The 13,704-nt window shown below is 52.8% G+C and overlaps 1 protein-coding gene across 1 annotated transcript; it reads left to right on the forward strand.

The window, feature by feature from the left end:
• Window positions 1–1,433: 1,433 nt before the first annotated feature.
• On the forward strand, window positions 1,434–6,506 carry C38H1orf53 (chromosome 38 C1orf53 homolog). The gene is made up of 3 exons (XM_058533929.1): window positions 1,434–1,697; window positions 4,872–4,973; window positions 6,283–6,506. Exons 1-3 carry the CDS (start codon window positions 1,434–1,436, stop codon window positions 6,352–6,354), a joined length of 438 nt encoding a protein of 145 aa, XP_058389912.1. The 3' UTR covers window positions 6,355–6,506.
• Window positions 6,507–13,704: the final 7,198 nt, after the last annotated feature.

Below are 13,704 nucleotides of genomic sequence, written 5' to 3' on the forward strand. Positions count from 1 at the left end.
CCTAGATGATTATTCATTTCCTATTTGAACCTGGTCTAGTCTATTTCATTGCTGTAAAATTCTGTGCCATCGTTTGAATTAATGTCATGACCTATTTATAGGTCCTCATCCTCAACTGTAAAAACAATACAATCAACCTGACCACCCAGACTTATTTAGAATTTGGTTTGGCAAGCAAACACACACACACACACACACACACACACACACACACACACACACACACACCTGATTTATGGTGAATTCCCTTTTCTAATCACAGTTGCTCACTTTTGGTGATCTCAAGTTTGGTCCCACCTTTCTGTAGTTTTTCCTAGCGTCCCTCCTTAGCCTTCTAGGTTTTAAATTCTTTTCTCAGATCACTGAGCAGTCTCCGGATCCTGATAACTAATTTATTATTCCAACAGAAAGGACACAGATTTGCAAAATGGGATTCCAATTCATTAATTCACTATGAGATTTATAATGGACCAATACAGTCGTTTCAATCAGCATCTACTAAGAAAATCCAAATATGATTACAGGGTTGCATGGTAAATGCAGATATGGAAAAAGGGGTGGTGATGGCCTACGGTGGCTTAGTCACCCCTCTCCTGTGCGACTCACGAATCCACTCTAGCTCTCAGGGATCAATTCCTGCCCTCGGTTCTTCAAAACTGAAGAACACTTACAAAATGGAGACTCTTCGACTCTCCTTTTCCGGAGACCCAGGCTGGGGGAGCCGGGGGCGGAAGAGGGGGCGAGAGTGGTGTTAATTTAATTCTAACACCTGAAATTACCTCCTGGGCTTGTGCTAATTTTTTCAAATTCAATTTTGTGGGGGTACCAGGATAACTTTCATCTTTCTGACAGGAAACATAATTTTAGTTTGGATTTTGCAAATACTTAGCAACTTAACACACCGCCTTTTCCTATCAGGTGTGCGATTTCGCTTTGGGTCCTCATTTTAGGCCGGGCCAAAGAACGAGCCCAAGGCTCGGCTTCCACCTTCATTCCCAGCACAGAATCCCCGCAAACACGCAGCCTTTCTGGAGGGGCCCGATCCTTTTCTGGATCTGGCATCTCAACAGCTGTGGCGATGATGCTGAAGGATCCCAAGTCTACCTTGACATGAGAAAAAAATGTCCACTTACAAGAAAAATGGACTAGACTGTGGGTGCAGAGGTTGGAAATGGCACGTTCTTCCCGTCCCCGCATCTTGCCGGAGCTTCACCAGCGCCCTAAAAAGTCCACTTTATTCCGCGGCCGGACGGGGCGAGCCCCGAGGCTCGGTCCACGCCCCACCCCGCAGCCCCACAGAGCCCGGCCTGAGGCCAGAGTCCCGGCTCCGCGCGCCCCCGCGTCCCCGCCCCCGGGGCCCCGCGCGCCCCCGCCCCGCGTCCCCGCCCCCGGGGCCCCGCGACCGTCCCGCCTCCCACAGGCCGGCGGCGGCCATGGCGGCCAGGCAGATCCCGGCGGTGGCGGGCGCCACGCTCGGTAGGCAGCCTCCCGCCGCCCTGCCACCGAGACCTCTCTGGGCCGGAACAGGGTGCCGGCCGCGCCTCAGCTTAACCCTCCGCCCCGCTTCCGAGGGAGACGGCGGCGGCGCCGGGTCCCGCTCGCAGCCCAGGCCGGAAGACCAGACGAGGCAGCAGGCGAGCGAACAGTTAACGCCGGCGGAGCAGCGGATCGTGGAGCTGCACGCGGCCGCCTGCGCGGTGAGGCCCCGCCCACTCGGGCCGGTCCCGCCCCTCCAGGTCCCGCCCCGCCCACGCAGTCCGGGCCCCGCCCACTCGCCCCCCCGCCCCCCTCCGCTCCGGCCCACGGCCCCGCCCCACGGCCCCGAGGTCTGTGCGCCTGCGCGTCCCGGACCGCCCGGGCCTCAGAGGCTGTCCCGCCGAGGGAGAGGTTGCTGGGAGCTGGCGGGTCCTGCCTCTGGCCCCTGCCCAGCACGCGCACTTCCAGCTCCGACCATTTCGCTTGAAAACTGACCACGGTTTCGTGTTCTGGGCAAAGGGTTAGCGTGTGTCTGTCCTGAGTATGAGCGCAATTCATTTCTGACCAGCGTCCGAGCTAAACTGCGATCGCAGTGTGGGACCCGTCGTCACGCCACTGTGTGTGTGATGGGAGAGCGGGTTAAGGAATTGATGGAGGAGGTGGAGGAGCTGAGAAGTCACGGGAAATATTCGTGTTTGTCTGCACAGTTGGACACTTTACCATCCAATGATTTTAATAATGATAAAACAAACTTTTTAATTTTTGCTACCATTCTTTCGTCCTTTCTCTCTGCTCTGAAGGGGCACAATTACAAGAAAACTATAATCAGGCGTTTACATTCTTCCTAGATAATCTTGAGCTGTTTTCTTCTGATTTGGGGATTTGACAGTTGCTCGTTAGCACCAATATCAAAACTTATCATCTCCCCTCACACTTTTTAAAACCTCAGACTACGTGAGTTTAAAGGTAGCAGGCTTATATTTTCATTATCTTGAGAGAGCAAGTGAGTTCTATAATAAAGATACAAAAACGGTGTGAAAGTGACCTATTTAATACAGTATGACCAGTACTTGACAGGACTGCCTGTGTTATCTGGTGTGGCTTGAGCCCAAGAGGTAGAGAAGAAAACCTTGGAGGCGCCTCAGTTGCCTTTTTTTCCTTGACAGTAGGCCCTGAGAATCCCCGCCTGACTCATTCGAGTGTTGAAACCTCTGCGTTAAGATTCATCAGGAAATGAGTGGCAGCTCTTGATTGTTCTTGTTTATACTCTCTTAAACAACCATGTGTAATTTTTCCCCCTACTTTACCCTATAAATATGGTAAATATAAGCAAAAACATTCATTCTTTTTAGAGCAAAGCCCAGTGGCATGTAAAGATGGGTTCACTCAGCCTGGGGAAGGAAAGAGACTTTTCTCCCTCAGGGAAGCATGCTTGTTTCATCAGTGGCAGCATCGCAGGTTCAGTCACTGTCCGGGAGACCATAAGTAAACCCAGTAACAAGCTTGTTTTTTTATTTTCCAACAAATCAGCGCCCCCTCACAGTGGCCCTCCTCTCGCCCTGTGCTGATCTGCATCACTGAACATCTTGCTCTCCAGTCGGACTGTCAGCCCTCTTCCTGCCTCTTTCTCTGTTGCCACCGTTACTTGAGGCTCATTGACAGAAGACAAATGAAGTTTGTGTGGGCAGCAAACAAGCTCAAAGCTTCTGAGCCGACATGGAAAGCAGGAGAGCAGGCACAAGTGCAGGAGCAATCTGTTAGGCTTCCAGGTTGCCGGATAATTGCCCTCAGAAGACTCCCAGCAGCTACGAAAAGTGAGAAGAAGGCTGCTAACACTATTCCCAGTGTTGTTTTGTTTTTCTTCCAAGTCTTCAAGCACAGGCTTTGTAAATAAAGAAGTGAGGTCTTGACAGTTGGTCATTCTAAAGTAGTGTTTAGTGCTCCTGGTTTCATGTAATCTGCTTCTGTGGTCCCAAAGCATTTGGGAGGCCCCTTCCACTGGCTTTGGGACTTGCTGGATTTCTGTGGCCCGGGTCTAGCTTTGCTGGAATGCCTTGGGGTAGACCTAGACTTGAACTCTGTTTGTCCTTTTGCTCCACACTTGATCATGAAGCGGAGTGGGTTAAAACCTCAACCAGAATGAAATATTCCACCATTAAGAAAGCCACTCTGAAGAAGTAGTTTGTGGCACATACAAAGACATACGTTAAAAAAGACATTGACGTTTCACGTGTATTTAAATGAAGAGGCTCTATGCAGAGAGATGCAGAGTTACTGCACGGTGAAAAGGTTATATAAAAAGCCCAGAAGAAAGTTCCTCTACAAAATCTCAAGGCTAAATAGTGTCACCCACGTGGCCCAGGTCCACAGAAGAGGTTGCATTATTTCCTTTGCCTTCACGTGATGTACTTGGGACACTTTTTTTTTTTGTTTTTTTTGGTGAGGAGATCAGCCCTGAGCTAACATCCGCCAATCCTCCTCTTTTTTCGCTGAGGAAGACGGCCCTGGGCTAACATCGGTGCCCATCTTCCTCCACTTTATATGGGACGCCGCCACAGCATGGCTTGCCAAGCAGTGCGTCGGTGCGCGCCCAGGATCCGAACCAGCGAACCCCGGGCCGCCGCGGCGGAGCGCGCGCACTTAACCGCTTGCGCCACCGGGCCGGCCCCCGGGACACTTTTTTAAAACCATATTTGAATGCAGGTAGAAGATGCTGCCTTTGATATCTGAAGTGGTGGAGCAAAAGTTGCTTTTGATCAAACTCGTGAAAGCATCGAGCATTAATATGTTAAAATAATACATTTTTTTTTTTGCCTAAAAACATAACTAACAACACTCCAAAAAAAGAAATAGTGTAAAATGTGCAATGGAGTAACACATTGTGAAGGCAAAGAAAAGTGTTCAATAAGAGAGAAGCTAATACTTTTCTATAAGGACTGTTGGTTTTGATTATCACCTTTTCTGTAAGTTTAAATCATTACCCACATATTTTAAGTACTGAAATTGTAACTGCAACTTCTGAGTGAAAGTTCATTTTCAGCCTCTTAAGCTCTTAAAGTCATCTAAATCACCTGTTATTAAACTTGTTACCTGGAAACTGAATGAAAAATACCTGAGCAGCGGCTACATAGTAACCAGGTATAGAGGAGTTCTTGTTTTCCCATCAACTTCTCATTTTTCTCAACCTGTATATTTTCTCCTTATGTCACATAAAGTTGGACGGTATATAATGTTGGAAGGCATTCAGCCTTTAATTGCAAGCGCCACTCAAGTTGCCGGGAAGAAGTTTAATATTGTTTAAAGAAAATGTTGCGGTATTTTATGAGTAGAAATTATGGTGAGGAGATATGATGGATATTGAGATTAATGAATTGTTTTATTTCATTACTCTTCAGGCTGGCCAGCTAAACTACGTGGATCCAGCTACTGGCTATGTGGTGCTCACACAGCTCACCCACTTGCAGAGAGGAGAATGTTGTGGCTCCGCCTGCAGACACGTGAGTTGCAAATTCTCGCATTACAGCAGCAGTTGGTGGTGCCTCTGTAACTTCGTAAATACCTATTATTTGAAAAACAAGTCAAATAAAAAAGCTAAATAGACCTGGAGTGCACTTTTCACAAGCTACTTTAGCCAAGGACAATGAAGTCCTTAGGACCAACATAGGACCTTTAAAGTTAATGGAATTTTGTAACATTTCATTGTGAGCATCAGTGCCTTGAAATGCTGTGACTTGAAATTCATGGGAGTTCTTTATTACAAGGAAACTTTTCACGAGGTTTCAAATAAGTCGCGTTCACTGGGCAAGTACAAAGAGGACAGGAAAAGAAATCCAGAATATTGCAAACTAGATCCCAGAAAGCATTTTTTCTTCATTATTAACTGAATAAATAGAAACTTGTGAAGCATTGAGAGGTGGGTTTCCTTTAAGTAATAGTGATTTTCTTCCTTTCTTCCTTCCTTCCTTCCTCCCTCCTTTCCTTTCTTCTTTCCTTCCTTCCTTCCTTCCACCCTCCCTCCCTCTCTAGCTTCCTTGCTTCCTTTCCTCCTCCTCCTTCTTCCTCTCTCTCTCTCATTTTGTTGCCTGTTTTCTACTCTCTTTAAAATAACCATGAAACTAACTACCCCACACTTTGTGCTGTACATTTCCTAAAATGTATATTTCAGTGAATGTATATCTCTGTGTCCGCTGATTAAGATGAACTAACTAATCCTTCCCTATTTCGAGCAAAAAATAAATGGGAATGGGTTCTTCACTGTAACTTTTTAAAAGCGTACTAGTAAGGTAAATTGTTATAGAGTTAAGATTCTAAGCAGATAACAACTTCTGTTTACAGACCATTTTGACTATCTGTTTTGGGGGCAAGAAGGTATTAGTTCCTTTTGCTGACCCACTTTATAATTAAGGAATAGATGCAAAAAATGCATGTATTAACTGTAGTCGGTATTGAAAAATTAGACCTTCACTTTTAGGTATGTTCCTACCTGTACCATTAGCTGTTTCTAATCAAATGCATGAGAGCTTTGCATAAATTGAGGACCTGAGGATTTTCTAAGAGTGTGTTTTTGACAGTAAAAGTCTGAAAGTTGGAAGGATGCATTTAGGAAGTGATTCTTGGACCCTAATTAGGACCATTTGCCAGAGGTTGCCGTTATTCTCCTCTTAGTCTGCAGGACCCGATAGATCAAATGTGATCTATCCAACATCATTAGCAGTCTCTTTTTTTCACTGTGAGAAGTGTTGTACTTTTTTTTTGCAAGATGACTGTTAAATAATTGAATAATAATTTGTTTTGTTTCTTCTGCAGTGTCCGTATGGTCAAGTCAATGTTAAAGATCCATCTAAAAAGAAGCAATTCAATTCATATTTTTATGTTTGACAACAACTTCATCCTTGTTCTCCAACTGAACCTTATTTAAAAAAAAAAAAACCCTAATCCAGAATTGCTCTCTGTGCTGTTAGTACTTGAGCCTAGTTTAATCTTAAGTATATATATTAAAAGAACATCAATAAAATGAAAAAGCTAGCAAATGTTTGTGTGTTTCTGAAATGGCACGTTGATAGTTATTTCCCTTTCTTTTTGCTTCATTATCAGACACATATGTTGAAGAAAGAAAATAGTGACTGTTCCATTGAATAGATTAGTACCAATCGGGTCACATTAGTAGCTCTTGATTTTTCTTATAGCCTCAGTTCTCCTAGTGTTTTCTCCTCGGTGTGAACAACCCAAGGGAGATTGCTGGCAAACAGAAGAGTTTGAATACATTCTTCATTTTATTTATATCCTGAGCTATAAGGAGACTGATAAAACGCTATCGTGTGCAGCATATGAGTGCCCGAGAAGCGCCATTCTGCATCAAGAAATGTTCTCATCTCCCATCTGTTCTCTCAATAAAAACTTTAAATCATTCTGACTTGGGGGTCAGGCCTGGTAAGATGCCTCGATTAAGCCACTGTTTCTTCTCTCCTCCACATTGTACCCTTCTGTGTCTCCTGGGACTTCCCAGGTGAATCTATCTTAGAACCTTTTATTAGCTTTACACCATTTCTAGTCCCTGCTGTGCAGCCCCTGGGCATCATTCTCCAACCTGGGTTAGGGGCTCCCAGGGACTATTCTGTCCACACCTTCTTCTCTGCTTCCCCCTGAGGATGATAGCCCCCAGGAAGCCTCTCCCTTAAATGAGGCTGCTGCCCACTTTCAGGGCTGGCTTTACCCAGAGCTGTCTTAGCAGAATCTGAAAGGTTCTCGAACATCTCAGGGGGCTGCTGTAGTCTCTGCCTGTGGCCAGAATGAGGGTTTTAGAGATCTTCAGTCACCAGAAGGTTCTGGTGCCTCCTCCCAAATTCAATTCAAAATAAAAGCACTTCTAAACTGAAAAGTGAAAAGAAGTACAGTAAAGTTCGTATATTCCCATTGTGACTTCTGTTGTTGTTCATTTTATGTCAAAAATTGTTTCCCCAAATTGTTGGCAAGTTTGGTGCCCCAGTTTTCCTGGAGCTGTAGTCGTCGTGCCCTCAGCCACACTGCCCGTGGGCCCTGTGAGGTATCAGCAGCCTCCTGGGATGTAAGGGGGCAGGTTTTGCCCATTCCAGAAATTAATTCGAGAAGGAGACTAGGAGAAGGGGGTCAGCAACGTGCTGAGGAGGCAGTTAGTCTTTCCGGAAAGGTTTATGGACCCCTGGGAGCCAATTTCCATCTTAGGTCAACAAGCAACCGGCCTGCTCCATGTTCTCCACTCGATTTGGAGATTACCAAGGCCATTTTCTGGGTGGGGGCTGGATGCTTTTTTTCAGCGGTCCCAAGAGGGAGAAAAGAAGGAAATGGAGTCTGGAAAGGCCATCTTTCTGGAGAAACAAGAAACAGGAAAGGAAGTTCATTTTGAAAAGGGGCTCCGAGGTAGGGCAGTGCTTTGAGAAAGCCTCTTGGCAGATGGAAATAACCTATGGGCTGCCTCCTTCCTCGAGGCGGCTCTTTCCTCCTCCCAGGGCACTGCCTGCAGTGGGGAACTGGACCAAGGAGGAAGGACTCCGGGCGTCCATCCCGGAGGACCCTTATGTGGGATGTTTGTGACTCTTCCTGGCAGAACTCGAGCCTCCCTGGCAAAAATAGCACAGGAGCCGCCGCTGGTGGTGGCTGGGGGCGGGGGCTCTCACTCTTTCTTGTGTCTGGAGGCGGCAGCCAAGGTCTGAGGTTCTCCGCTGTGGTTCTGGGGAGATGCTTGTGAACCGCAGTGAGGGGTGGCGGCGTGCGGGTGCTCCCACATTAAACACAATACGGCCACATAAATGGGCCTCGCTGCGAGAGCTTCAAGCTATATTGTATTCGCACACTGTAAAGTAAAAATTCAGGTTTCTTATTGGGTGTGTGTACACAAACACATGTGGATGCCGGGAAATAGAGACTTCCCAGTCAAGTCAACTCTGGTGCTGCTCCGCTTTCAAGGTTGCAGGAGACTCCTGCCGCAAGGCGCCATAAATCAAGGGAGATGGATTTCTAGATTGTTTCTAACACGGAAAGACCCGAGAGAAACTGGGGAATCTTGTTGTGGGGTTTATCGGGGTGGCGATGGGGATAGATTCCTGCAGAATGGTTCCTCCCTTCCCTGGGAAGGGCCCTGCCCTGGGCAGTCCTGGCAGCAGGTGGATTACCATGCACACTCCCCTGTCTTCAGAAGCCACATTGGCCCCATCGATTTTGCGGAGCAAGAAAGAGGAGGGCTTTTATTTATTTATTTTTTCCTAGTGAAACTTGGGGCTCCCAAACCAGGTGCGTTTGGAACAGAAGAGGCCGCGAGAGGCGGAGATGCTCCCTGGGGCCTGCGCGGGTCTTCGTTCTGCCGCAGGGCCCCTTATCCTGCGGCGTCCCCAAAGTCTGTTCTGCACGCACGCCGGGTTCCACCGCCAGAAACCAGCTGGGCTTAGATTCGTCTCCAGACGAGGCCAGGGAGGGGCACACTACCAGGCGGACAGCCGTCGGCAGATTGCCTTCCTATGGACACTTTGCGACCTCACAGTCCCCGGCTAGGCCAGAAGGAACGTCCCCTCCACTCCATGCCAGCACCTGCCATTCCATCTTCTCTCCGTTCCAGCAAAGGCTTGAGTTTGTGCACTGGACGCCTGCCCATGGTGGAGGATTTAAAACTCGGTGCTACTTTTTCACTACCCTGCAACAATTAAAAGGTACTTCTAGTTGTCAAAGCTCTCTCCCCTCAGAAAAAAAAGTCAGAGGTTTAAGAGTGTGCGAGTGTGTGTGTGAGTGTGTGTGTGTGTGTGTGAGGGGGTTGTCAGCATCCTCTTGCGCTCCTCTGTGGAGGGCCTGATTTCTGAGAGAAGGTTGTGGAGGAACCCGCAGCTCTTTAGCTAGGGGTTGGCTCAGCTACCCAGGACCTCCGGATGCCCGGCTGTGTGCCGGGGCGCCCCGCGCTGGGTCGATCGTCGCCCCCACAAACAGTTTCAAGCTTGGGCTCATGACACAAAACCTCCAGGCTCACGCTCCCCTTCCTGAGACTAGGGGTGTAAAAGAGAGTGTAAACCCGAAACTGATAAGCTCTGGAGGATTGGGAGATTCACGACGACCGCATCTTCCCACCCAAAATTTGTATTCCAAGGTGTGAGCATCGGCGTGCGCTTCAGTGCGCGCGCGCCTCTGTGTGTGCGTGTGTGTGTGTGTGCGCGCGTGCAGAACGCATGTTTTTATCAAATACCTAAAACGGTTCGGGACCCAAAAGAGGATAAAAACTGCTGCTTTGGACAGGGATGAGTGAGAGCACCTAAGCGTTTTCGGGTCGGTATCGCCGTTCATCCACTCGATGGCCTCGCCGGCGAGCATAGAAGCTGAACCTTGTCGCCTCCCTGGCTTCGAACATGCGCCGAGATTGGAGGGATTCTCGAGGAGAGAAAGAACTAAGGAAGCCGGAATGGGAAGGGGAAAGTCGGGGGTGAGGGGAGCTTAGAAGGTAAACTAGTGGGACTAGTTGGCAGGTGGGACTGGTAGTGAAGCCAGTGTTCGGGTAGAAAGAGGGACTCCGTCCGGGGTCCTCTGAGCCACATTCGGGATTTGGAATGGAAAGAGAAAGCCAGAGGGCTTGGATCGGCGGCTCCCGCTGGATCCCTCACCACCCCTAAACTGCGGCGGAGCTCGCGGGGCCGGCGGAGAGGTGGGTCCAACCCGGCACAGCCCCTCTTGGCCCCGCATCCCACGCTGTTTTTGCAGGCGGCTCTTCCGCGCGCGGGCGCCCCCAGCCCTCGCCGCCCTCCGCCCACGCGCCGCGGAAGAGCCGCTCCGGTGGCCCAGGGGGAGGGACGGGTAGGGAGGGCGGCACACCGCCCGGACCCGCGTCCCGGGGCGGCCAATCTCGCTGCTCACACCCCCTTTCCCATGCGCGCGGGAGCCTCCCAGTGGTCCCCGCCCCCCATCTCCGACTGCGAGGGGCGCACTGGGTGGGGGAGTGGGTAAATAATTGGCCAGAGGCCCGGCTGCCTGGTCCTCCCTCCGCTTCCCCGTGGCCTGACTGCGCCCGAGGCTGCTGGGGCGACGCAGCCCCTCGGGAACCGGAGACCAGGTAACACGGCCCCCGCCCCGTCCCGGGTCTGGGAGTCTGTCTGTGTCCCCGTGAATGTGCGTCTCCCATGTTTTGAGTCGGTTTCCTCCCGGAAGGTTAATCGCCCTCCCACCTCCTAGCTGGGGCCGGGAGGCAGAAACACCTCCGGCCGGCGCGCTGACCCGGCCGGGAACGCCGCCCCCGAGCGCAGAGCGCATCCCGAAGTGCTGGGTTCCCGGCGCCCAGTCCGGGAGCGCCGAGAAGGAAGGGAGGACTGTGAGGGGAGGGCGGGGATGTGGCGGGTGAGCAATCAATGGTTTAGCCTCGCTCCCGGCAGAAGCTACCGCCCCTTCACCGTCTATGCAGGCACCAGCTGCCGCAGCATCTTTTAGGTACGAGCCCCGAGAAGGCAGAGGCCGGCTGGGGGACCGGGAGCCCAGGGCGCGCCGCGGGACTCCAGCCGCCAGCCGCGCCCAAGCCTCGAGATGCTCCGGGCTTTATGAGGTTCAGTTACGGCCGAGTCCTCCATTAACACCTCCCCTGGTTATTGAGGCGCTGGAAGGGCTGAACGCAGCCTCAGAGCGTGGCTCCGGGCACAGGCCCGCGCCTGTGCCCTCTGCCCACCCTCCCTCCTTCCCTTCCCGATCTGGAAGCATAAATAGAAAATAAAAGACAGGTGGAGGGAGCTGCGGGTCAGAGGTGAGGGGTTGGGGTCAATCCGACAGACAGCGAGAGAACGAGAGAGAGGGAGAGAGGGAGAGAGGGAGAGAGGGAGAGAGAGAGTGAGGAAGATTCATTTCCATCCAACGGTTTATTTATTTGGATTAACAGAGAACCCCTGGGCGAGACTTGGGGACCAGCCCGCACCTCTGGCCGCCGCCTCCCGCCTTCCCTTGCCGAGGACAGGGTTCTTAGGGGGAACGTCTGCAGTGCAAGGTAAGATCCCCACGGGGGTTGTCTCGTTGGAGCGGTTTTCTGGCCTCGGTGCGCGCCCAGACGGCCGGGTGCCCCTGGAGCGTCCCGGGCCCCCTCCCGAGGCAGGTCTGGCCCCACTGGGCGCCTCCCGGCACCTGGGGGCGCAGCGGGAGGAGGGGTGGGGACGCGGCCCTCGGGGGTTGGGAGGCTCTCGGGGCCCCGGCGCAGCGCCGGGCTGACGCGCGGCTTTTCTCTGCCGATGTAGGCTCCATTGCAGCGTGATCCACTCCTTCGCTCCAAGGATGCTGAACGGCACCGCTCTAGAGGCAGGTGAGCTATAGGCCAGGTACCTTCTCATTTTCCCTGCCTTTTCTCCCTTTCTCTTGGGCCAGTGCGGGAATCGTGTGAGTGTGAGTGTGTGCGAGCACACTCGTGTGCGCGCCTCCATTGGGTGGAAGGAAGAGGGGTGTGTGTGTGTCTTAGAAATTAAACCGCGCTTCGCAGGCTCTGAAATACATAGTCTCCTGCAGTCTGCTGACAGGATTCTTGAACCTGCATTTGCCTCCTTTTGTCTTTCTCTTGAATGTCGCTGACTTTCCTCGGGACGGAGGGGATTTGGGGGGCGGAGGTCACGGAGTTGTCAGTGGCCAAAGGGCTGCGCTCTCCCAGCTCCGCGGAGCTGCGGGTGCGTCTACTTCCTGGAAGGGATGGGGGCGGGGAAGCCACCGGTTCTCACCTGTGCGGGGCTTCACTGGAACCTGGCTTCACCCACATTTCCTTGTTCAACTCAAACCCCGGGTAGCGGCCGCGGGGCGGGACGTCTCCTTTATTCCTTGGGCGGCCGAGCCCGCGGCGGCACAGGGCGGATAACGGGGCTTCAGATTTCAGAAGCGCGGCGTTCTAGACTCGGCGGCCGCCCCCTTGGAGAAGGACCAGGGCCTGGAGGACAGAGGTTTGAAAGGAGCAGGCAGCCGTCGGGAGACTGCGCGGCTGCGGGGGTTGCGTGCGTACCGGGCGCGCGGACGCGTAGGGCCCCGGGGCGCAAGCCAGCAAAGATGCGCAACTGAGCTCCAGGGGCCAGCCCGGCTCAGCCCACTCGCATCTGGTCCTCAGGGAGGCCTCCCGGTAGGACTGAATCAGAGGTGCGCCGGTGAGGCGGCCAGTCTGGACCTGCCATCCCCAGCGGTGGGGGAAGGTTCCCACGTAGAGACTTCCTCCGTCCGCCCACTAGAGAAAGGCCCGGCGCCTCCGGGCGACCCGCTCACCTCCCGCCCAGCGCAGCCGGGGCGACCAGGGCTGGGTGGCGCCGCGCCGAGTGCGCCGTTCCCAGCCCCAGGACCGTGCTGACCTCCCCGGGCGCTGGGGTGCTCCCGACAGTGCCAAAAGCCGGACACTGCCTCAAGAGCTGCACCTCTCAGACCAAGAGGGCTCCTCAACCAGCTTAATAGGGTCAGGAGGAAAGGTGATCTCTGCCCCTTTAAGGGCAAACCTGGGGGCACAGGATCTTGGCCTCCAAAATTCAGGTCTAAAGAGACCTTGAGTCGCCTGTGCTTCTCAAGAAATGCAGGACTGACGGGTTGCTTTCCTCTCTGGACCTTAAAGCCCCCGCTGCTCCTGGGTAAAGCCCTGTGTTCCCCTTACTTCCCCTCTCCTCCCCTCTGGGGACTTTGACTGGGCCGGAGCCCCGACAAGGCTGCCGCCCTCGTGGAGATGCCAGGACCCTGACCCCCAATCGCGACCCCTCCGCCCGCTGGCGTCCAGCCGCGGGCTTTCCTGAGAGCGGCAACAGTAGCCGGCTGGGTGGTTGGCGGAGCAGAAAGAAGAGAGTGGACCGCGTGTGCCGGATTGAGGGGGAGGCAACGCCTGGCCAGGGGTCTGGCCCATTGCTCCCGAATAGAGCTTGGAGTCCAGAAAGCAGACTCGAATCCTATTCCAGGCCGCGGGCGGGGGAGAGCCCGGTGCACCTGTCCCACTGACCAGGCCGGGTCGTGGGGGGTGGGGGGGGTGGGAGTCAGCCCCAAGACCTGAACCAGCGAGCACTCCAACTTTTATGGAGCACTCCCGGGCCATTCCGCCGGCAGCCGGGCCCCCGCCCCTTCTCGGGAGAGAGCCACAAAGACGCTCTCCTCAAAGTGCTGACTGTCCTTTGAGAGTGACGTGTAGCGAGGCGGACCCTCTTAGGTAATCTTTCAGGGCTCCAAGACAAAAAGGTTAGGACACCCAGGTCACACACCCAGTTCTTGGAGCATCTCCACCCCACCCCCCCACTCCCC

This window comes from Diceros bicornis, chromosome 38 (assembly GCF_020826845.1).
Source record: "Diceros bicornis minor isolate mBicDic1 chromosome 38, mDicBic1.mat.cur, whole genome shotgun sequence".
Classification (NCBI taxonomy): Eukaryota; Metazoa; Chordata; class Mammalia; order Perissodactyla; family Rhinocerotidae; genus Diceros; species Diceros bicornis.